This window comes from Tamandua tetradactyla, chromosome 23, assembly GCF_023851605.1.
Source record: "Tamandua tetradactyla isolate mTamTet1 chromosome 23, mTamTet1.pri, whole genome shotgun sequence".
Lineage (NCBI taxonomy): Eukaryota > Metazoa > Chordata > Mammalia > Pilosa > Myrmecophagidae > Tamandua > Tamandua tetradactyla.
In genome coordinates this window covers 45,628,449-45,652,416 of record NC_135349.1, presented here as the reverse complement: position 1 = coordinate 45,652,416, position 23,968 = coordinate 45,628,449, and the positions used below count along the sequence as shown (strand labels likewise).

General features: G+C 36.9%; 1 protein-coding gene across 6 annotated transcripts in view; it reads right to left on the bottom strand.

The window, feature by feature from the left end:
- TXNDC11 (thioredoxin domain containing 11) overlaps nt 1–23,968 on the bottom strand; it is a 116,037-nt gene that overhangs the window by 39,096 nt on the left and 52,973 nt on the right. For all 6 annotated transcript variants that reach the window (XM_077141784.1, XM_077141786.1, XM_077141785.1 and 3 more), the window contains one exon: nt 21,856–21,949. In XM_077141784.1, the coding sequence (XP_076997899.1) occupies nt 21,856–21,949 (94 nt within the window). Of the gene's footprint in view, nt 1–21,855; nt 21,950–23,968 lie in introns of those variants that run through there.

Genomic DNA, 23,968 nt, shown 5'->3' with positions numbered 1-23,968 from the left:
ACCACCTAAGATGCACTGGGAATAGAAGGATCTAAAATTCCATCTGGTTTCCAGTCAGATTCATCTGGTTCATTCATCTGGTTCTTTCTGGTTTGCATCAAGTTTTTTTTGGTTTTGACTGTTTGCATAATGTTTTAAGACCAGACTACTTGATATTGCATTAAATTCAATTTTTAATATTAAATTTCAGTTTAATATTAGAGTAAAGCACACACTCTGAGCCATGAACCACATCACTGAGGGAAGATGTTAAAATTCTCAACCATTCCAGAAAGAATAAGAACATCTTTTGTTATCTTTTGTTAGGAGAGCAAATAGATTTTCGTTAAATTTATGTACTAAGATTAATAAAGCATCTTCCAAAAGCAAAAGCTTCACACTCACATTCATTATCACCAACTCATGGACTGCCAGGATCATACTCTGGCATGTAACGCAATGATGTGACTTCAGAAGACTCAGTATCTGATTAAACAACTGCTTTTACCTAGTATACTAGGATAACCCCTGCAGTGGGCCTATGTTCACAGCCACCCTGTTCTAGATGGCAGCCCACTAGCCACATGAGACTATGAGTACTTGAAACATGAGCAATCGAGGAACTGAATTTTTAACTTCAATGAATTTAAATTTTAAAATGAGACAACTTAGTTATAGGAAAGCGTCTAAGTATGTTTGGAACAATTTGGGCATGTGAATTTGCAAGTTTTATGAAATCTAAATGCAGATGAAGTATTTCCAATCACAATTTAATGTCTGAATTGAGATGTGCTATTAAATGTAAAGTGTAAAAGTATAAAATACTTTGCAAAGATTTGGTTCAAAAAAGAGAATACAAAATATCTCAATAATTTTATATTGATTATATGTAGAAATGATAATAATATGGATACACTGAGTCATTAGAAAATTTCAAATTACCCGTGTGGTTTGTATCATATTTCTATTGCATTGTGCCAGGGTGGTAATAGTGAAAAAGCAAGATTCATTTATCTTATGAAAAAAATTAGGCTGAGATAAACTAGTGGCCAGCAAGTCTTAATTATGGGCCATTATCTGGGAAGAGTAAATAAGACAATATCTCTCGATTTTTTTTCCCACCAAAAACTGTCCAAAGTCAGAGAATGATTATTTTTAAGAGTGTGACACCCCACCCCCCTTTCTTCAGAAAGGAAAAGGTAGGCCTGTAGTCCTTGTGGCTCTGGGTATAACAAGCTGAGTTTCTGAAATGAATTTCCTCTGAGGCCTACGGAAAACAGCAAAACAGTGTTTTACCAAAGAAGGTACCCAAGTGTACTATGAAAGAACCATCAAAAATGACAGAGCTGAAAAACATGGGATTCTTTACACCAGGGCTGGCCACCTTTGGTTATCCAGAAGACTCCTGGGTGAGCTAATGTTGCAGGGCTCATGGAATAAAGTGGAATAGCGGGTCAAAAAAAAAATCACAAAGAAAACAGCTAACAAACTTCAAAACTTAATATTCTCGATTACGTCACATGGCATTTAATTGGCATGGATAAAAGTCATCTACTCCATGGGAAAGTTTCCTTTACTTCTTACTTTGAGAGTAAGTGGCTCTCAAAAGGGGCATCTCAAAAGGTAGATCTGTAGAAGAGTGAGAGGTCCGTTCCGGAGAAGATGGCGGCTTAGTAAGGCGCACGGGTCTTAGTTCCTCCTCCAGAACAACTACTAAAGAACTACAAACAGTACAGAACAGCTCCCGGAGCCACGACAGAAACCAGACACACAGCGTACCCCATTCCGGAACGGCTGGACTGGCTAAGAGACTCAGCTGCGGTGAGGTCCCCGAGAGGCGCGCGCTTCCCCGGGCCGAGGCGGCTGGCGGCCGGAGCCCCTCCCTCCCTCCTCCCCGGCCCGGCTGGGAGCTTTGGATCGGGTTCCCCAAACCGCGGCGACCGGAGCCCCTTCCACACACGCGGCTTCCCGGGCCGGCTGGGAGCATCGGAACAGTGGTTCCACAAGCCGCGGCGGCTGGCGACCCTCCCCCACGCGTGGCTTCCCGGGCTGGCTGGGAGCCTTGGAACAGCGGTTCCCCAAGCCGCGGCAGCTGGCGACCCTCCCCTACAGGCGACTTCCCGGAGGGAAAGGAAAGAGTCTCCAACAGTAGTAGAGACTGAGCCCAACCTAACACCAATAGTGGCATTAAGGAACAACTTCTGACTACTAAAAATAGGCCCTCAGCTCAGGCGAAACTGATCAAGGTGGAAGTTGCCGATTGGGCTAACTGAAAAAGAGGAAAGGGGGCGAAACAGAGCCTTCAGTGGCTATTTCTATGGAGGCTTCGTTGCCTCTGGACTCAGCGCTGGGATTACATAGGGTACAACTGCCCCAAATGCAGAAACAGGCTGCTTTTAGGGCTCTCTACCACCTGAACCTTCCCCACGGGAGGGGTGAAACGCAACTCAGGTGGAATCCCTCTCTCAAGGAATTCAGATCCCAGGACTTCACAATTTGAAGCCATTAAAACCAACCTACAACCTTTCCTCTGTCTCCACCACACACCCAGCAGCGAGAGTCTTCCAAAGTTAAAGCAGCCACAATAGCTTTTGCTGGTGGAACCCGCAGACAGACAAGCACCACATACTGGGCAGGATAAGAAAAACAGAGCCCAGAGACTTCACAGGAAAGTCTTTCAACCTGCTGGGTCCCACACTCAGGGAAATCTGATTAAATGCCCAGACGCCAGCAAAAAATAACAAATCACACCAGGAAAATTGAAGATATGGCCCAGTCAAAGGAACAAACCAATAGCTCAAATGAGATACAGGAGCTGAGACAACTAACTCTGAATATACGAACAGAAATGGAAAACCTCTTCAAAAACCAAATCAATAAATTGAGGGAGGACATGAACAAGATATGGGATGAACAAAAAAGAAGAAATGGAAAGTCTGAAAAAACAAATCACAGAACTTATGGGATTGAAAGACACAGTAGAAGAGATAAAAAAACAATGGAAACCTACAATGGTAGATTTAAAGAGAGAGAGGATAGAATTAGTGAACTGGAGGATGGAACATCTGAAATCCAAAAACAAACAGAAACTATAGGGAAAAGATTGGAAAATTTTGAGCAGGCGCTCAGGGAATTGAATGATAATATGAGGCGCACAAATACACGTGTTGTGGGTGTCCCAGAAGGAGAAGAGAAGGGAAAAGGAGGAGAAAAACTAACGGAAGAAATTATCACTGAAAATTTCCCAACTCTTATGAATGACCTAAAATTACAGATCCAAGAAGTGCAGCGCACCCCAAAAAGAATAGACCCAAATAGGCATTCTCCAAGACACTTACTAGTTAGAATCTCAGAGGTCAAAGAGAAAGAGAGGATCTTGAAAGCAGCAAGGGAAAAACAATCCATCACATACAAGGGAAACCCAATAAGACTATGTGTAGATTTCTCAACAGAAACCATGGAAGCTAGAAGACAGTGGGAAGATATATTTAAATTACTAAAAGAGAAAAACTGCCAACCAAGACTTTTATATCCAGCAAAATTGTCCTTCAAAAATGAGGGAGAAATTAAAACATTCTCAGACAAAAAGTCACTGAGAGAATTTGTGACCAAGAGACCAGCTCTGCAAGAAATACTAAAGGGAGCATTAGAGTCAGATATGAAAAGACAGAAGAGAGAGGTATGGAGAAGAGTGTAGAAAGAAGGAAAATCAGATATGATATATATAATACAAAAGGCAAAATGGTAGAGGAAAGTGTTACCCAAACAGTAATAACACTAAATGTTAATAGACTGAATTCCCCAATCAAAAGGCATAGACTGGCAGAATGGATTAAAAAACAGGATCCTTCTATATGCTGTCTACAGGAAACACATCTTAGACCCAAAGATAAACATAGGTTGAAAGTGAAAGGTTGGGAAAAGATATTTCATGCAAATAACAACCAGAAAAGATCAGGAGTAGCTATACTAATATCCAACAAATTAGACTTCAAATGTAAAACAGTTAAAAGAGACAAAGAAGGACACTATCTACTAATAAAAGGAACAATTAAACAAGAAGACATAACAATCATAAATATTTATGCACCGAACCGGAATGCCCCAAAATACGTGAGGAATACACTGCAATCACTGAAAAGGGAAATAGACACATCTACCATAATAGTTGGAGACTTCAATTTGCCACTCTCATCAATGGACAGAACATCTAGACAGAGGATCAATAAAGAAACAGAGAACTTGAATATTACTATAAATGAGCTAGACTTAACAGACAATTATAGGACATTACATCCCACAACAGCAGGATACACCTTTTTCTCAAGTGCTCATGGATCATTCTCAAAGATAACCATATGCTGGGTCACAAAGCAAGTCTCAACAAATATAAAAAGACTGAAATCATACACAACACTTTCTCGGATCGTAAAGGAATGAAGTTGGAAATCAATAATAGGCAGAGTGCCAGAAAATCCACAAATATGTGGAGGCTCAACAACACACTCTTAAACAACCAGTGGGTCAAGGGAGAAATTAGTAAATACCTCGAGGCGAATGAAAACGAAAACACAACATATCAAAACCTATGGGACGCAGCAAAGGCAGTGCTAAGAGGGAAATTTATTGCCCTAAATGCCTATATCAGAAAAGAAGAAAAGGCAAAAATGCAGGAATTAATTGTCCACTTGGAAGAACTGGAGAAAGAACAGCAAACTGACCCCAAAGCAAGCAAAAGGAAAGAAATAACAAAGATTAGAGCAGAAATAAATGAAATTGAGAACATGAAAACAATAGAGAAAATCAATAAGACCAGAAGTTGGTTCTATGAGAAAATCAATAAGACTGATGGGCCCTTAGCAAGACTGACAAAAAGAAGAAGAGAGAGGACGCAAATAAATAAGATCAGAAATGGAAGAGGAGACATAACCACTGACCTCACAGAAATAAAGGAGGTAATAACAGGATACTATGAACAGCTTTACGCTAATAAATACAACAATGTAGATGAAATGGACAAGTTCCTAGAAAGGCATGAACAACCAACTTTGACTCAAGAAGAAATAGATGACCTCAACAAACCAATCACAAGTAAAGAAATTGAATCAGTCATTCAAAAGCTTCCCCAAAAGAAAAGTCGAGGACCAGACGGCTTCACATATGAATTCTACCAAACATTCCAGAAAGAATTAGTACCAACTCTGCTCAAACTCTTCAAAAAAATCGAAGTGGAGGGAAAGCTACCTAATTCATTCTATGAAGCCAACATCACCCTCATACCAAAACCAGGCAAAGATATTACAAAAAAAGAAAACTACAGACCAATCTCTCTAATGAACATAGATGCAAAAATCCTCAACAAAATTCTAGCAAATCAAATCCAACAATACATATCATCTGTTTGCAGATGATATGATACTATATGTCGAAAACCCGGAAAAATCCACAACAAAACTACTAGAGCTAATAAATGAGTACAGCAAAGTAGCAGGTTACAAGATCAACATTCAAAAATCTGTAGCGTTTCTATACACTAGCAATGAACAAGCTGAGGGGGAAATCAAGAAACGAATTCCATTTACAATTGCAACTAAAAGAATAAAGTACTTAGGAATAAATTTAACTAAAGAGATAAAAGACCTATACAAAGAAAACTACAAAAAACTGTTAAAAGAAATCACAGAAGACCTAAATAGATGGAAGGGCATACCGTGTTCATGGATTGGAAGAATAAATATAGTTAAGATGCCAATCCTACCTAAATTGATTTACAGATTCAATGCAATACCAATCAAAATCCCAACAACTTATTTTTCAGAAATAGAAAAACCAATAAGCAAATTTATCTGGAAGGGCAGGGCGCCCCGAATTGCTAAAAGTATCTTGAGGGAAAAAAACGAAGCTGGAGGTCTCGCGCTGCCTGACTTTAAGGCATATTATGAAGCCACAGTGGTCAAAACAGCATGGTATTGGCATAAAGATAGATATATCGACCAATGGAATCGAATAGAGTGCTCAGATATAGACCCTCTCATCTATGGACATTTGATCTTTGATAAGGCAGTCAAGCCAACTCACCTGGGACAGAACAGTCTCTTCCATAAATGGTGCCTAGAGAACTGGATATCCATATGTAAAAGAATGAAAGAAGACCCGCATCTCACACCTTATACAAAAGTTAACTCAAAATGGATCAAAGATCTAAACATTAGGTCTAAGACCATAAAACAGTTAGAGGAAAATGTAGGGAGATATCTTATGAAACTTACAATTGGAGGCGGTTTTATGGACCTTAAACCTAAAGCAAGAGCACTGAAGAAAGAAATAAATAAATGGGGGCTCCTCAAAATTAAACACTTTTGTGCATCAAAGAACTTCATCAAGAAAGTAGAAAGACAGCCTACACAATGGGAGACAATATTCGGAAACGACATATCAGATAAAGGTCTAGTATCCAGAATTTATGAAGAGATTGTTCAACTCAACAACAAAAAGACAGCCAACCCAATTACAAAATGGGAAAAAGACTTGAACAGACACCTCTCAGAAGAGGAAATACAAATGGCCAAAAGGCACATGAAGAGATGCTCAATGTCCCTGGCCATTAGAGAAATGCAAATCAAAACCACAATGAGATATCATCTCACACCCACCAGAATGGCCATTATCAACAAAACAGAAAATGACAAGTGCTGGAGAGGATGCGGAGAAAGAGGCACACTTATCCACTGTTGGTGGGAATGTCAAATGGTGCAACCACTGTGGAAGGCAGTTTGGCGGTTCCTCAAAAAACTGAATATAGAACTGCCATACGACCCAGCAATACCATTGCTAGGTATCTACTCAAAGGACTTAAGGGCAAAGACACAAACGGACATTTGCACACCAATGTTTATAGCAGCATTATTTACAATTGCAAAGAGATGGAAACAGCCAAAATGTCCATCAACAGACAAGTGGCTAAACAAACTGTGGTATATACATACGATGGAATATTATGCAGCTTTAAGACAGAATAAACTTATGAAGCATGTAATAACATGGATGGACCTAGAGAACATTATGCTGAGTGAGACTAGCCAAAAACTAAAGGACAAATACTGTATGGTCCCACTGATGTGAACTGACATTAGAGAATAAACTTGGAATATGTCATTGGTAACAGAGATCATCAGGAGTTAGAAACAGGGTAAGATAATGGGTAATTGGAGCTGAAGGGATACAGAATGTGCAACAGGACTAGATACAAAAACTCAAAAATGGACAGCACAATACTACCTAATTGTAATGTAATTATGTTAAAACACTGAATGAAGCTGCATCTGAGCTACAGTTTTGTTTGTTTGTTTGTTTGTTTCTTATATATATTTTTTGTATTTTTTATTTTTTCTCTATATTATCATTTTATTTCTTTTTCTGTTGTCTTGCTATTTCTTTTTCTAAATCAATGCAAATGTACTAAGAAATGATGATCATACATCTATGTGATGATATTAAGAATTACTGATTGCATATGTAGAATGGAATGATTTCTAAATGTTGTGTTAGTTAATTTTTTTTAATTAATAAAAAAATAAAAATAAAAATAAAAAAAAGGTAGATCTGTAATTATGTTACCCTCCATCTGTTCAGAAACAAACCTTATTTTATTCTATACTTTGTGTCACTTTTGTTAACTTCAGCATTCCCATTCTTTGTTCCAAACTTTCTGACAAGGAGAAAAAGGAAGAGAATTACATAAAAAGTGATAAAAATAAACCCTCCAATTTTACTTAGCATTTACATAACGATTCATTTTTCAAGTGCTTTCTAATCATTTAGTGGATGATGACTTCATACATTTCCAGTAATAAATATATTCATCAAAATGAAAAATATCTTCAAAGAGAAATTTAACAGATTACAGAAATGTTTTTCTTGAATCACCATTACTTGCATTTTTTCCTCCTAGAAATGTGATTCTGAGGTTTGTGTATTTACAAAATTCTTAATATAAACACAAAGCAGCTATCTAGGGAAAAAATCTGGCACTTGGGCTCCATAAATAAAACATATAAATTCTGGTGCTTGCCAAGATACTGCTAAACTCTGAGTAAATATAAAACTTTTTTTTAAATATAAAACTTTAGCTGTGATTTTATTTTTATGTGTGAGTTAGGGGGGAGGGAAGGAGTAATATCGTTCCAAATCAATTATTTTGGGGAAATAAACTATAAAACTAAATGCACACTCTCACATACTCCTAACGTGACAGTAAACTAAATACCCTCAACACCACCTGTTCTCATTTAACCAAAACACAGTATCAAAATGATCAACTCAACTATTTCTCTTGTGTATATTTCAATTTTTTTTTTAAACCCTCTGAGAAGGAAGGACCTCACAAACAAAACCTATTCGCTTAGAAATCTACCCACTCTGCCTTTCCTTTTAGGCTGCTCCAATGGTCAAAGTACAAGGGTCAGCTACAGGAAGTCTCTGTCACATGTTTATTCGTTTGTCCATTCAGTCATTCATTCATAGCTCCTGGGCTGCACAAAAACAGGCTTCTTCAGCTGAAATATACCTTAAAGGCAATTAAGGCAGAGCTTCCTTATATTACAGACAGGGAACCTAAAGACCAGCGAGAAGGGGCAACTGGGCCACAGTAACACGAGGACGCATGCCATGAAAACGACTTGTTATCAGGATAACTGGGCTCTGCTACTTGGAACTTCTTGTTGGGAAGATACCACTAAGGTCAAAGGGAAAATAAGAAAACACCACCAATTGCTAAGTGGAGAGATGCAGCTTATTAGCACAACAGGAGTTACAAGAAGGAGCCCGTCATATGGAAATTTCCACATGAGGTCCATGATATGCCAGACATCTTGCTAGCCAGGCAATATTTATAAATCCTATAGGACTTCAAGCTAGGACTTGAGATATTAGGAAGCTGGATATGAATCAGGGAAAGGAACTATATTTAAAGCAGTATTAAGGGCAAAGTTCAGGAGGAGGGAATCGCTATACTGTGCCATCTGCCCCATCCCCAGAGAGCGCAGCAGCTAGAGGCAGAATGAAGTAGGGATGGAGAGACGCTCTTGAACCCAGGGTCTTGGGTTTCTATTTCAGCTCTGCTACTGACTCATATGTGACTGTATCAGTTTGCTATTGCTATTGTGGCCTAAAACAACAAATTTTACCTTACAGTTTCGGATGTCAGAAGTCTGAAATGGGTCTCAACGAACTAAAACCAAGTTGTTGAGAGGGTTGTGTTCTTTCTGGAGGTGCTACAGGAGAATCTGTTTTTTTGTGTTTTCCAGCTTCTAGAAGTCTACATTCCTTTTCTTACGGCCCCTCCTCTTTCCAAAGTTAGCAATGGCCAGTCAAGTCCTTCTTGCATCTCATCACACTGAAACTGACACTCACTATTGTTCTGTTTAGAATCCCACTTTTAAGGACCCTTGTGAGATTACATTGGTCCTGCCAGGACAATCTCCCTATTTTAAGGTCAGCTGATAAACAGCCTTATCCTTTCTTGCCATGAAACATAACATACAGTTTCTGGAGATCAGAAAAGTAGAAATCTTTGGGGAGGAGGACAGGGTATTATTCAACCTTCTCAGAGTCTCATCTGTATCTTGGGATAATAACAGTTACTACTTTAAAGGAAGGCAGGGATTGTCTAGGTAAAGTGTTTGGCTCATGGAAGTGCTCAGTCAAGTATTAGCTCATTTTCAGCTACACGTAAAAGGTGGTCAAGAACAGACCAGAAATGGGTTTGTTTGCACTGAGCTGTTTGACTTTACACTTGTAATTATATTACGGAAAGTAATCCCTGAGATTTTTTCATGTTAAGAATTTAATGTCTTTAGTTCTTTGTCTAAAAGTCTTAACACTCCAAAACAAAAAACAAACAAAAAAAACTTGGGAGGAAAAAACTCACACACCCCTAAAATAAGACAACTTAAATAAAAAAGCTAAGAAATATCAAAAAGCAATTAAAAAGTAAAGATAAAAAAAGGGAAGATGGTTCAATTTTTCAAATACATAGGTTAAAGGAATCAATTAGTACCTACAAATGAACACTAAATTTAGTCTGAGCTTTCTGCAGCCAAAGCAAGAAATGGATACACCTTTTGCTTTCCCCAGGCCCATCCATCTTTCACTCTGTAGTTCTTCACCCACTCCGAGTTGCAACTTACCTGGTAGCCCATGCTCCTACCGATACTCTCTGTGCTGGAGAGTTTCCCAGTCCAATATCATCTTCTCTGATGGTGAGCAGCTTCCCTGACCTGAGCTGAATGCCCCATTTCCAACCCTCAAACAAGCCTGTCATAAACCTGTCACTGTCACAACTTATACTATTGGCAAACTACCTGTTGACCACACTAGCCAGTGGCTCCTACTGACAGCAGGAATTGGTTTCTAATTCATCTTTATCTGATTGTAGCACATAGTAGGTCCTCAAATGTTTGCTGAATTAATAAATCACGTTTCTCAATCCATCATCAAGTTCTAGGGGGTCATTTTTTGGACCTTAGCTCTATCTAACAGCATTTACAAGGCATAAGAAATAAGCCATAATGGGAATAAAAGTATCTCCTGTGAAATATGATGACCTCTTTACTAAAATAATGTTAATGTAATTAAAACGTCAGTGTTATGTGTGGAGAAAAAAAGTATGGAATTTCTAATATGGTTATTCTGACATTCATCAATCAGTTCCAAAAGGTCTACAGAACCCAGGCAGCTGGTTAGAAAAAGATCTCTTTCTATGAGTACAGAGACAATCAGTGATTGTCTGGGAAAACCAAGTGACCTTAGAAACTGTTCCACTTAGGCTGAATTGTTAAATCCAATACCTGGTCCAAAGATCTAAGAGTTAGATCCAGGAATCTGAGAAAAAAAAAAAAAACAGAGCCAACTCCCAAGTCAACCTTGCCTAAGAAGTCAGTCCTCGTTTTTTAATACCTTCAAATATGTCACATTCAAAGTAAGAAAATTCTAACCTTCAAACCTCTCAATGCTGTATAAAACTTAACAATCTAACAGAAATGGGTTCATAAAAAGATTTATCCACGATTAAGGATATGGAAGAGGATTCTTTTTGTAGGTCTTGACTCAATTCTACCAACAAATCATTGTACCAAGAGACACCATCTTGTTGGGGAGAGGGACCCTACAGGGATTAGAAGCACTTCCTCTGAACTAAATTAATTAGAATGCATTTCCCAGCATCAGAAAAGCATTTTCTTAGAAAACTAATGCCACCAGTTTCCTTAGTTAGCTAAATTCAAGAATTCCTAAAAGTGGTAAGAGGAAGTGGAAATGCTATCTTTAGTTAATAGTTTAGTGAATTTTCAATGTAACATTTAGGCACCATGTGAATTTCAGTTTGATTCATTAAGATTTTAGCATCAGGGGACAGCAAGAAGCCAGGAGAGAGAAAAAGTGAGAAGAGAAGCCCAAGCAGGGGTGCCATCCAACCCTGTTGTATGCATTACTCCATCTGGTCATGGAACACAAGCATGAGACACAAATGGTAGTGGTGGGAGGACATTTACCACCCCACAGCTAAAATCATTCAAACTTGAAAATCCTCAAGGTTATGTGAATCATTTATTTCAAGGTAAAGTAATTCATTCAAGCTTTTAACAATGAGTATGGTCAGGCAGCATGCTATAGCTGTTAAGAAAAAGAAAAAACCCTGGAATCAAGGTGCTTAATAAATATTTTCTAAACAAATATGCTCATATTCTGGTGGGAGAGAAAGACAATTCTAAAGTTAGAACATTGTGTTGTACAAAAGAAGCAGGTATGGAATGCTATAGGAAAAGGGAGGAGGAAGACCTGTTTTCACTGTTCGGTGAAGCTATATAATATCTCGGGAGATGCTTTTAATAAGGTCGATATAATATTTACTTCAAGTACTTTAAGCCAGGTCGCTCAGTTTCTAATTCAGCTAATAATAGACTTTAAGACTATTACTTTATCCACACACCAAGTACTTCACCCACGATTTACTTAGCCTTACAAAACAAGCATTTACCTTTATCTCCATCCTCCCCGATTTTATAGATAGGCAAACTTAAATATGGAAAAGTTAAGTAATTTGTTCAAGTTCATAGTTCAGCAGTAGGCAAAGCATAATAAGGACCAGACACTGTTGGCTACCAGGCCACTGCTTTCCCCTCTAGGCTGTACTGCATTCCTTTTTGTAGATCAGATGAAAAACAGGATCAAAATGTGTTGTAAATTTTCTCTTTTAGAAACATACACAAAGACTGCTGGCCTGCAATTAATCATTCAGCACTTTAAATGATTAAACATTAATGAAATATGTGTGAGACCTATTATAAAAAATTAAAAAGAAACATTGAATAAATGAATAATCATGCTGTGAATTCAAAAAGGGAAGCTAAGTGTTATGAACATGTCAATTATCTCCAAGTGAATTTATATATTTAATACAAGTTAAAAATCCAGCCAAAGGCATGGATGGATATAAAAGAATATTTCACAAAACACAACAATCAGAGGAAGTAGGGTCCAGACTTTACCAGGTAATGGCAATTTATAAAGAAAGTAATGGAATCATATTTATTTATAAATATTAGATCCTAGGAGAGGATTATGGAAATGAGACGGAAGCTCCATGAGTAAGTCTCACCCCCAAAAACAACTACTGAACTGGCAGGAAGTGTCTGCATCAACTATGTTGAAACTCTGAAGTCTAGGGAAACAATGTGCTGCATCCACAGAATTGCTAGAGGAAGAAGCTGGTAAACTGTGGTAGTTAATGTGAATTTCACCCTCTGTTCAGCAGCTACTACCCCTTAGCCCCAAACCACATGGCAGGCAGTGGAACTGTAGCCAGGGCTCTTGGTGCAGCTTGCTGGCAGGAGGGTGGCCCAGGACATCCTCCAAAGTCTGCTGTGTGTGTTCTGGCCTCTAATCACTGGTCTTGACCAGCTTCTTCAGATTGCTGGGGGGCCTGCTCTACGGGGGGACATTGTTCCAACAACCCTCAGGTAAAAGGGAAAGAGGAGTCTTAAACAGGCAGTAACTTTTTTCCCCCCTCATTTATCTTCCCAATTTCTGTTTGGGAGCAAAAACATTTTGGAAAAAGGTCATAAATTCATTGTTCCCATCCTCAACAATAATGGCAAAAACCTAGGAATCTCAGAGGAGTGGAAGAACTAAATTTCCAGAATTATAACAACATAGTACTCAGAATGTTCGGTTCTCAACAAAAATACAAAATAAACACATGCAAAAGTAGGAAAGTTAAGGCCCTTTTCTCAGGAAAAAAAAATTTTTCCACATATCATCCTGAGGAAGCTCATACCCAAGAACACTGAAGACTTTAAATCAACGTCAAATATGCTCAAAGAACTAAAGGAAATCTTATACAAATAACTAAAAGAAATTAGGAAAACATTGTCTGTGGTGGTTTGGAGTAGTATGCACCTCAGAAAAGTATGTTCTTGAAGTAAACCCATTTCTGTGGATGTGAACCCATTGTAAGTAGGATTCTGTGGTGAGGATACTTAAATTAAGATATGTCTCACCTCATTCAGTGTGAGTTTTACTCGTCTTACTGGAGTCCTTTATAAGAGAATGAAATTCATACAGAGAGAAAGCCACGGAAGCAAGAAGCTGAAAGCAACAAATTTCAGAAGAAAACGAAGAGACCAGCAGAATGCTGCCATGTGCCTTCCCACATAACAGAGTTCTGTATAACCAGCTGGCAGCTGGTCCTCAGGGAGAAAGCACTGTCTTTGTGATGCCTAGATTTGGACATTTCCACAGCTTCAAAACTGTAGGCTTAAAGCTAACAACTTATTATAGTTGAAGCCAACAAATTTCATGGTATCTGGCTGAGCAGCACAGAAAAACTAAAACACTGTCTAAACAACAAAATAAAGAGAAAGAAATTATAAAAAGGAACCAAATAGAAATTTTGGAGCTGCAAGGCATAGTAATTGAGTTTTTTATTTTTTATTTTTATTTTTTTGGCATAGGCAGGCACCAGGAAACGAACCCAGGTCTCTAGCATGGCAGGTGAGAACTCTGCCTGCTGAGCCACCATGGCCCTCAAAAATAGTAACTGAAATGAAAAACCCACTGGAGGGATTTAAAGGAAGATTAGAACAGGCAGATGAAAGGATCAGTGAACTTGAAGATAAGACAACTGAAATTACCTAGTATGAGGAGAAGAAAAAAAAATAATGAAGAAAAATGAACAAACCGAGCCTTAGGTATCTGTGCAACACCATCAAGCGCACCAACATACGTATAACTAGAGACTCAAAAGGCCAACACAGAGAAAAAGGGGCAAAGTATTTGTAGAAATAATGGCTGAAAACTTCCCCAATCTAATGAAAGACACGAATACACACATCTAGGCAGTTCAATAAACTCCAAACAGGGCAGACTAATACTGCGTTGGTTTCATAGGATTATGTGCCCTAGAAAAGCCATGTTTTAATCCTGATCCATCATATAGAGTCAGCTGTTTCTTTTAATCCTTATTCAATAACGTAGGTTGGAAACTTGATTAGATTAATCTCCATAGAGATGTGGTTCCACCCATTCCAGGTGAGTCTTGATTAGTTTTCTGGACTCCTTTTTAAGAGGAAACATTTTGGAGAAAGCTTGAGAGCCGCAAGAACTACAGAATCCATGCAGTCAGAGACCTTTAGAGATGAAGAAGGAAAATGCCCCTAGGGAGCTTCATGAAACAAGCCTGGAGACAAAGCGAGCAGACATCACCATGTTTGCCATGTGCCTTTCTAGTTAAAAGAGAAACCTCGAACATCATTAGCCTTCTTGAATCAAGGTATGTTTCCCTGGATGCCTTAGACTGGACATTTCCATAGCCTTGACTTAATTTGGATATTTTCAGCCTTAAAACTATAAACTTGCAACTTTATAAATTCCCCCTTTTAAAAGCCATTGTTTCTGGTATATTGCATTCTGGCAGCTAGCAAACTAGAACAAATACTTAGCCACATTTTAATGAAATAGAATGAATTATAGTGAGAGGATTTTGAAAGCAGCAAGAGAGAAGTGCCTTGTCACACACAAGAGATCCCTAATATGATTAACAGTGGAATTTAAACTAGAAACCACAAAGACCAAAAGACAATGGGAAGGCATATTATTCAAAGTCCTTAAAGAAAAAAACCTAGCAACCAGGAATCCCACATCCAGCAAAATTATTCTTCAAACATGAAGGAGAACTTAAGACATTTAAAGAGAATCAAAAGCTGAATAAGTTCATTACCACAAGACTTTCCCTATAAGAAACGTTAAAGGGAGTCACTAAGCTGAAATAAAAGACTCTAACTAGACAGTACCTTGAAGCTATACGAAATACAGAACACTGATGAAGGTAACTACAAAGGTAAATATAAAATCCTGTATTATGGTATTTTAGGCTTGTAATTGCTTCCTCAAAACATATAAACTGCTTAATATGATGCAAAGGGAAATAAAAAAAATCTCAGCACTCCTATAACAAGAGACTGAATTAGGAATCTCCCAACAAAGGAAAATCCAAAAGACCAATAATTTCATTGGTGAATTCTACCCAATCATTTAAGGAAAAGTTAAAACCAAAGCCAACAGTATATTAAAAGGATTATATACCATGATCAAGTAGGATTTACTACAGGAATGCAAGGATGGTTAAACATAAGAATATCTATCAACATAATATACCATATCAACAGAATGAAGGGAAAAAAATACATGATCATCTCAAAAGACGCAGAAAAGGAGGTATGACAAAATCTAACATCGTTTCATGATAAAAACACTCAGAAAACTAGAAACAGAAAGGAACTTTCTCATGATGATAAAGGGCTTTTATGAAAATCCACAGTAAATGTCATACTCAATGGAGAAAGACTGAAAGCTTTACCCCTAAGATCAGTTTAAAGACAAGGATGCCAGCTGTCACCATTGTTATTCTGCATTGTACTGGAAGTCCTAGCCAGAGCAACTGGACAAGGAAAGAAATAAAAGGCAACCAAATTGGAAAGGAAGAAGTAAAACCATCTCTTATTCACAGATGGACAGTATCTTGTATATAAAAAATCCCAAAGAATCCACAGTAAAGTTACTAGAACCAATAAACAACTTTAGCAAAGTTAAGGAGTACAAGTTCAACACTCAAAAATCAGTTGTTTTCTTTATAGAACAGCAATGAACAATCAAAAAAGGAAATTAAGAAAACAATTTCTTCACAACAGAATAAAAAAGAATAAAATATGTAAGAAGAAATTTAACCAAGGAGGTGAAAGACTTTGTACACTGAAAGCTATAAGACACTGCTGAAAGAAGTTAAAGAAGACCTAAATAAAAAGAACATATGTTCACAGACTGAAAGACAATATTGTTGAAATGTCAAAACTGCCTAGAGAGATCTGTAAATACAATCCCTATCAAAATTCCAGCAGCCTTTTTTGCAGAAGCTGAAAAGCTGATTCTTAATATCATATGGAATTGCAAGGCCTCTGAATAGCTAAAACAATCTTGAAAAAGAAGAACAAAGTTTGAGGTTTCACACATTCTGATTTCAAAACTTACTATATAGTTATAGTTAATTAAAACAGTGTGCTACTGGCATAAGGACAGACATAGAGACTGATGGAACAGAACTGAGAGGGCAGAGATAAATCCACACATCTACAGCTGGGTGATTTTCAGAAAGAGTTTCAAGCCCATTCTTGAATTGGTATGGACTTGAATAGGTATTGGGACAATTGGAAATCCACATGCAAAAGAATGAGTGTGGACCCCTACCTCTCACCAAATACAAAAATTAATTCAAAGTGGATCAAACATCTGAATATAAGAGCTAATGTTAAAAAACTCTTACAAGAAAATATAGGGAAATATTTTTAGGATATTAGAGTAGGTAATGGATTTTTAGATTTTACACCAAAAGCACAAACAACTAAAGTAAAACACAGACAAAACAGACTTCAAATGAAAATCAAAAACTTTTGTGTTTCAAAGGACATTATCAAGAAAATGAAAAGGCAACTTACAGAATGGGAGAATATATTTGGAAACTATATATCTGATAAGGGTTTAATATCTAGAAGATATAAATAAATCTTACAACTCAACAACAACAAAAATGGACCAAGGAGTTGATATTTATACTAAGAAGATATACAAATGGCCAAGTATATGAAAAGATGTTTAACAGCATTAGGCATTAGAGAAATGCAAACTAAAACTATAAGATACCACTTCACACCCACCAGAATGGTCATTAAAAAAACTGAAAATAACAAGTGGTAACGAGGATGCAGAGAAGTAGGAACACATGTCTACTGTTGGTGGGAATGTAAAACGGTGCAGTTGATGTGGAAAACAGCCTGTCCTCAGAAAGTTAAATTCAGAATTACCATATGATCTAGCAATTCCACGTCTAAGTAAACACCCAAAAAAACCGAAAGCAGGGAATTGACCAGATATTTGTACACCAATGTTCACTGCAGCATTATTCAGTCACATTCCACCAAACAGTGGAAGTAATCCAACTGTACATCAACAGATGAACTAGTAAACACAATGAGATTTATTATTACTTAGAATAAGCAAATTCATAGAGACAGAAAGCAGAATAGTGGTTACCAGAGGTGGGAGGAGAGACCGATGGGTGAATTAATGCTAAATGAATATGAGTTTTGGTGTGGGATGACAAAGAGTCTGTAAATAGTGGTGAAAGTTATACAGTATTGTATAACAGAAATATCCACTAAAAATGGTTAAGATGATTATGCTATATATTTTACTAAAATCTAAAGAGATAATTATTAAAAAAATAGATATCTATATGAAGAGAAAATGCAGTAACAGACTCAACTGCGTATAAGAATATATTTTGTGACAATGAAGGCATCATTAAAATGAGCAAGAAAGGAACTATCATTCTGTAAATACTGCCAATTGATTAGCCAATTAGTGGGGGAAACATCAATTGTGTTCTATATTTTTTTGGGTGTGTACTTTATGTTTTAAGCCAAAGTAAATTCCAGATAAAGTGCTACATGTTTTTTCAAATTGAAAAAGAAGAAAATAAACTAATTACTGGTCAGAATTTTAGTGGGAAAAATAAATAAGTAAATAAAAAGAACCACAGACTCAACAACACAAAAATATAAAATTATTATATAAAAAATAAATAAAAGTACAAAGTCTAGGGAGACAATGAGCAGAAATATAACAAAGGATTACTGTCCCTACCACCTATGAGGCAGGTTTATACAAACTGACAGCTTAGCACTAAGGCTGAATCAACAAGTAAAGACGTGGTTAAGAGTAGGAGAAAGGGCAAAGTTGATGGTGGAGTTATACAGAGAGGGTCGGGTTTAACAAATGAATATGAGTGCTGAATCATTATACTGATATTTCTTTTAATCTCCAGTATCTTAGAGAAGCTAGAAATAAAAACCTGAAATTGTGGAATTGTAACCCATACCAAACTCTGAAATGTGCTTACAACTAACTGTTGCGATGTGCTTTGAAATTTATTGCCTTTATGCATATATGCTATTTAAAGAAAAGGAGGAGTATAACAGAGAAGATAGAATTTAACAAATGAGTATGAATGCTGAATCATCATATTGCTATTTCTGCTCATCTCCAGTATTTTGGAGCAGTTTGAAGAAAAAACGAAAAATCATGGAACTGTAACCCATACCAAACTTTAAAATCTGCTCTATAAGTACTTCTTAAAATGTACTTGGAAATGTATTGCTTTTTTTTTTTTATATGTTATAATTCACACACACACAAAGACATGGTTAAGTGAGAAGAAAGAAATACTTAACAAAAACTGAGAGAGAAAGCAGTTAATCTAATAGTCCTGATGTGGTAAGTAATTTTCCCCTAATTCCTTTTTTTAATGTTTAAAAGTATCAAATCTTATACAGATATTCTTTAAGGAGTGGTAAAGTGCCATAGAACTAGATATTACAACTGAACCCTAAGTTCCCACAGGACAAAGAATGAGTTATCCTCTTAACATCTCCTGTAGCTCTAAGTCATGATGCTTTTGATACGTGGTATGCTCTAAAAATAACCATGGATGGATGACCAGCTAGCTTCAAGAAACAAATGTAAGACTCTGAGAACATCCTAAGACAATTAAAAAAAAAATCATTACAGCAATGGAAAGACACATGCATTGTGTAAACACTTTTATTTGCTTGAACCAGGATGTCTGCTTTCTACCACAGTAGTCTAAACACTTCTTCAGTTAAACTCTCTATAAGCAAATGTTAAGTGTTATATCGAATGCTTCTCAGGCTTCAGCTTGTGTACACAATCTAAACATGACACTGACCCAAAATTTACATTAGAAAATGCACCACTAAAAAGAAAAATCATGCATATGTTTCTCTTACCACACATCTGCTTTTAATAAGTAAAATACCATTTGATTTAAGGATAAGAGAAAGAAAAGGGGGGGAAAAAAAACCCAGATGGCCAGAGGCAAGAATTATTTCAGGTAATCCTTCATAGTGCATATATTATGGAAAATCATCACTCCTAAACTAAAACTCATTCATCAAACTTAAATATGAGCTTATACATAAAAATGGGGTGGAAAAGGATTAATCAGGACAAATCTTAGCTCCTGTAAATTTACATATGCAACAGGGTTTTACAAGACCCAACTAGAATCACAAGACAGGGAAGAAAAGGGGTAAAGGTAAATCAGACTACATTTATTCTGAGAACTTTGATGTATTCATTTGTCAAAATCAGTAATTTGATCACAGAGCTTCATTTTGCACCTTCAAGTAATTTTTACCCATTTATTACCTTCCTCTAAATTCAAAAAAAGAAAAGAGAAGAAAACAGTACTGTCATACATTTGAAAAGGTTTTCCCACAAGGAAGCACAATTTTTGAAATCTCTTTAAAAAATTAAGATGACTTATTTCTTACTAACAGGGCATACAGTAAACAATATGAGATAACTAAATAACCAAACATCTTTCTACAATGCTCTCTTAACTCAGGAACTTTTAGGGAATGACTCTGGGTCACCTTTTGTACATAATCTTGTTGAGGTCATCTTCTTTGAAGAGCTTTATTGAATTTTCCATGAAGAGTTTTGAATGTCTGCGTCTTAAGCTTATTTAAGTTTGCAGTATTTTGCTTTCAAAGTTCAGAGTATGATTTGATAAGTTTTCTTGGTTACCTGAAGGTGTGCAGCACAGTCTTTCAAGTGGACAGAAAAACTCACTTAGGTGGCAATGTGATTTCCTCCCCCAATATCCCCAGATGAAAAACTTGAACTTAGCAGATTCTCTATACATAAAATCTTAAGACAATGTATATATTGTCTTATTACTATTTAATGTATTAATGGCATTCCATTTCAATACCTCCCATCCCCTCCCAAGAAAACAAAATAAAACAAAACACGAGACAATCTAATATCCAGTAATAGCAGGACGGTTACATATTTTGTTTATCTATTGGGGAGAAAATATAGCCATTAATCTGATCACTCATTTGGCAAATACTGGTTAGACCGCTGCTTTGTGCCAAGCTCTGGAGAAAGAAGGCTAAACTGAAGATACATGGTCCCTACCCTCAGAAATCTCAGTCTGGAGAAGAAAACAGCTGTTAAATAAATCATCTCATAATTAAATATACAAATACAAGTTTTGTTAAGTGTAATGAAGGAAAACAACAGGGTACCCAATTTAGATGGGGGCAAGCATCAGTGAGATTGTGGAAATGACATTTAAGATGGGCACTGGGAACTAAGGTAAGTGTGTGTGTGCTTGTGCACAGGTACACGCATGGATGTGCACTCCAAGCAGAAGGACTAACACATGCAAAGGCTCTAGTATGAGGAAGAACTTGGCTAACTCAAGAGAATTTGGAGGAGGCCAGTCAGTCAGAGCCCAGAGGGCACAAGGTGAGACAGGAGAGGTCAGAGGCAAGTGCAGTGGCCCACTATGAAGAATTTAAAGCAGAGGTGTGATGTGAGCTGGGATTTATATCTTATGATTATTAAACTATGTGAAGAGTGGCTTGAAAAGAGGTAAAAGCAGATATCTGTAAGTGTCCATGGTATAGTACAGGCACGGGAAGGAGGGAGTTTGGACCAAAGTGATATCAAAGACTTGAAGACAAGTCAACAGATGAAAAGTATCTAACAAGGAACTGACAGGACTTGGAAATAAGTGACTGCTAGAAAGAATAAGAAGCAGCAAGGAAAAATGGGTATGATGCAATGTTTAATTTCAGATCTCAAATAATATATTTTTAACTAAGTACAAAAATAAATGGATTTGAGAATAATGAAACTGGTTGGCAAGTTTTTGTAAGTAATTTCTATTTTCTAAATGTACTATAATGTATTATGACTTGTATATTTTGCAAAAATACTTCTCAAAGATAATATATTGCTAAATTATAATTACCTAATTATTGCAGGGTGCTGAAAATAGATGGTAATTAATATTTTTTTTAAAAATTATAATTACCTAACTGACAGATTATGGAACCACTAAAAACTTTGACTAAAACATAACTACATGAAAAAAATGATTATGCTATCATAAATCTTAAAATGAAAAACATGAAACTGCAAAAAGTATGATCAACCCACATTTTTAAAAAGTTAAACATTTAAGAGACTATTTTTAAAACAGTACAATACTTCCTGTTTGCTACTGATGGAACATAAACAATGACATAATTTATTATAAACACAATGAAAAAAGGAATCAAGTCAACTTTTAAAAATTCAACTTTTAGAAATACAATCATATGCAAAAGACAACATCAATATGAATGTATTTCTATTAAAATATTATAATGCCTTAATATGAATCACTTTTACCTTTCTTTAATGAATGTAATGCTGAAGTGAAGAATGTCAAATAACCAGGAGGCTGGGGTGAGCCACTGAACTCAAAGTAGCCAAGTACTCCAGGCTGCAGAAACAAGAGCAGAAGCAGGAACTGAAACTTCATTGGCAACTGTGTAACGGAGGGTATTTGGAAACAAGAACAAAATGCAACTACAATATGACAATAATGCATTTTGTTTCATTTTATTTTTTAAAAATCTCAACATCTGAAGGTTGCAGGTTGAGATGATCTTTTCCTCCATTTAGACTACCAACAGGGGAAGGTGTGGCTACAACAGCTTTTATAGGATGGCATGGTGGTCCATAGGAGACATTCAAAGCTGAAATGTTCTCCTCTCTCCTTAGATAGGTTCCTCTTTCCATCTTCTGTGGACAGCACAATTCTTCTAGGCCAATAGCTCAAACCCTTACCATTAACTTCAGGTGCTCACTTAGTTTTGTTTAACAAGTCCAGTCAAGCTATGTCCATAATTTTTTTTTTTTGGTAACATTTCTTAGATTTCTTCTCAATTACTTCTTCTCACTCACTACAAACAAACTTTACACTTAACTGAAATCAGATTAAATCTGCTTGGCTGGAGCAACCCTCCTCTGTCATCAGGTCAGTCTGCAGGGGTTCCTACCTCTTGTTCCTCCACACCACCAACTTACCCCATCTGCTCATTTCATTTCCCTAAGCTTAGCATATGCCCCTTCAATTAGTCAAATTAATCTGACCCTTTCCTATCAGATATATTCTGCCTTCCTGCTCAGAATAATTTTTTTCCTTCTTTGAAGGCCCAGTGGCACTCATTCTGTCTGGGTATTTTTTTTTTTTTTTTAATAACTGTTATCTATCTCAAAAACAAAAATGAGAGTCTGCCGAGGAAAGAAAGATGGGCTTGCAGTCAGAAGACCTAAGCTCAAATCTAAGCTCTATCAGCTGAATGACTGACTACGGGCAAACCCTTCAACACGAAACCTCTCCCTATCTGTCAAACAGGACAATTCCTCATGTGGTGACTGTGAAGAATCAGTCTGATGAACAATTGAGCACTAGGTAAATGTAAAGAATCCTTCTTTCTAACCCCAAAACACTTCGAAATACTCTGAATAAATAAGTGATTGTGCAACAGGACTGACTGTAAAAATTCAGAAATGGATAGCACAATACTATGTAACTGTAATATAATAATGTTAGAACACTGAATGAAGCTGAATGTGAGAATGACAGAGGGAGGAGGAGGGCTGGGGCACAAATGAAATCAGAAGGAAAGATAGACGATGAAGGCTGAAATGGTATAATCTAGGAATCCCTAGAGTGTATAATGATGGTGACCCAATGTACAAATTTAAAAATGTTTTGCATGAAGAAGAACAAAGGAATGTTAATAATGCAGGGTGTTGAAAACAGATGGCAATTAATATTTTAAAACTTTAACTTATGTGTGAGACTAAAGCAAAAAATGTTTATTTGGTATAAAATTTAAATTTTGACTAGTACAGTTCCTAATATAAGTTATGTGGACAGCTTAATTGAACACCGTAAGTACATGGAACCTTGAGTAGGGCATGAGATTTTGTAGGTTTGTCCAGAGTGATGCCTGGATAAATCCCAGAAGGATTTGAACAGTGAATAAAAAAGTATTCACCAAGTTCCCTTGGGGGAATGGTGAGAAAGGGGGAAAATTCAACTTCCCCGTGTGGAGAATTCTTGATATTCTCACAAGCAGTGGGAACAACCAAAGCAATAGGCTGAGCCCCCAATCTTGGGGTTTGTTCATATTAACTTAACCCTGCAAAGTATATGTTAAGCCTACTTAAAATTAGGCCTAAGAGTCACCCCCAAGAGAACCCCTTTTGTTGCTCAGATGTGGCCTCTCTCTCAGCCAATAAGACAAGCAAACTCACTGCCCTCCCCCTCTCTACGTGGGACATGACTCCCAGGGGTGTGGACCTTCCTGGCAACTTTGGACAGAAATCCTAGAATGAGCTGGGACTCAGCACCAAGGGACTGAGAAAACCTTCTTGACTGAAAGGGGGAAGGGAGAAATGAGACAAAACAAAGTATCAATGGCTGAGAAATTCCAAACAGAGTTGAAAG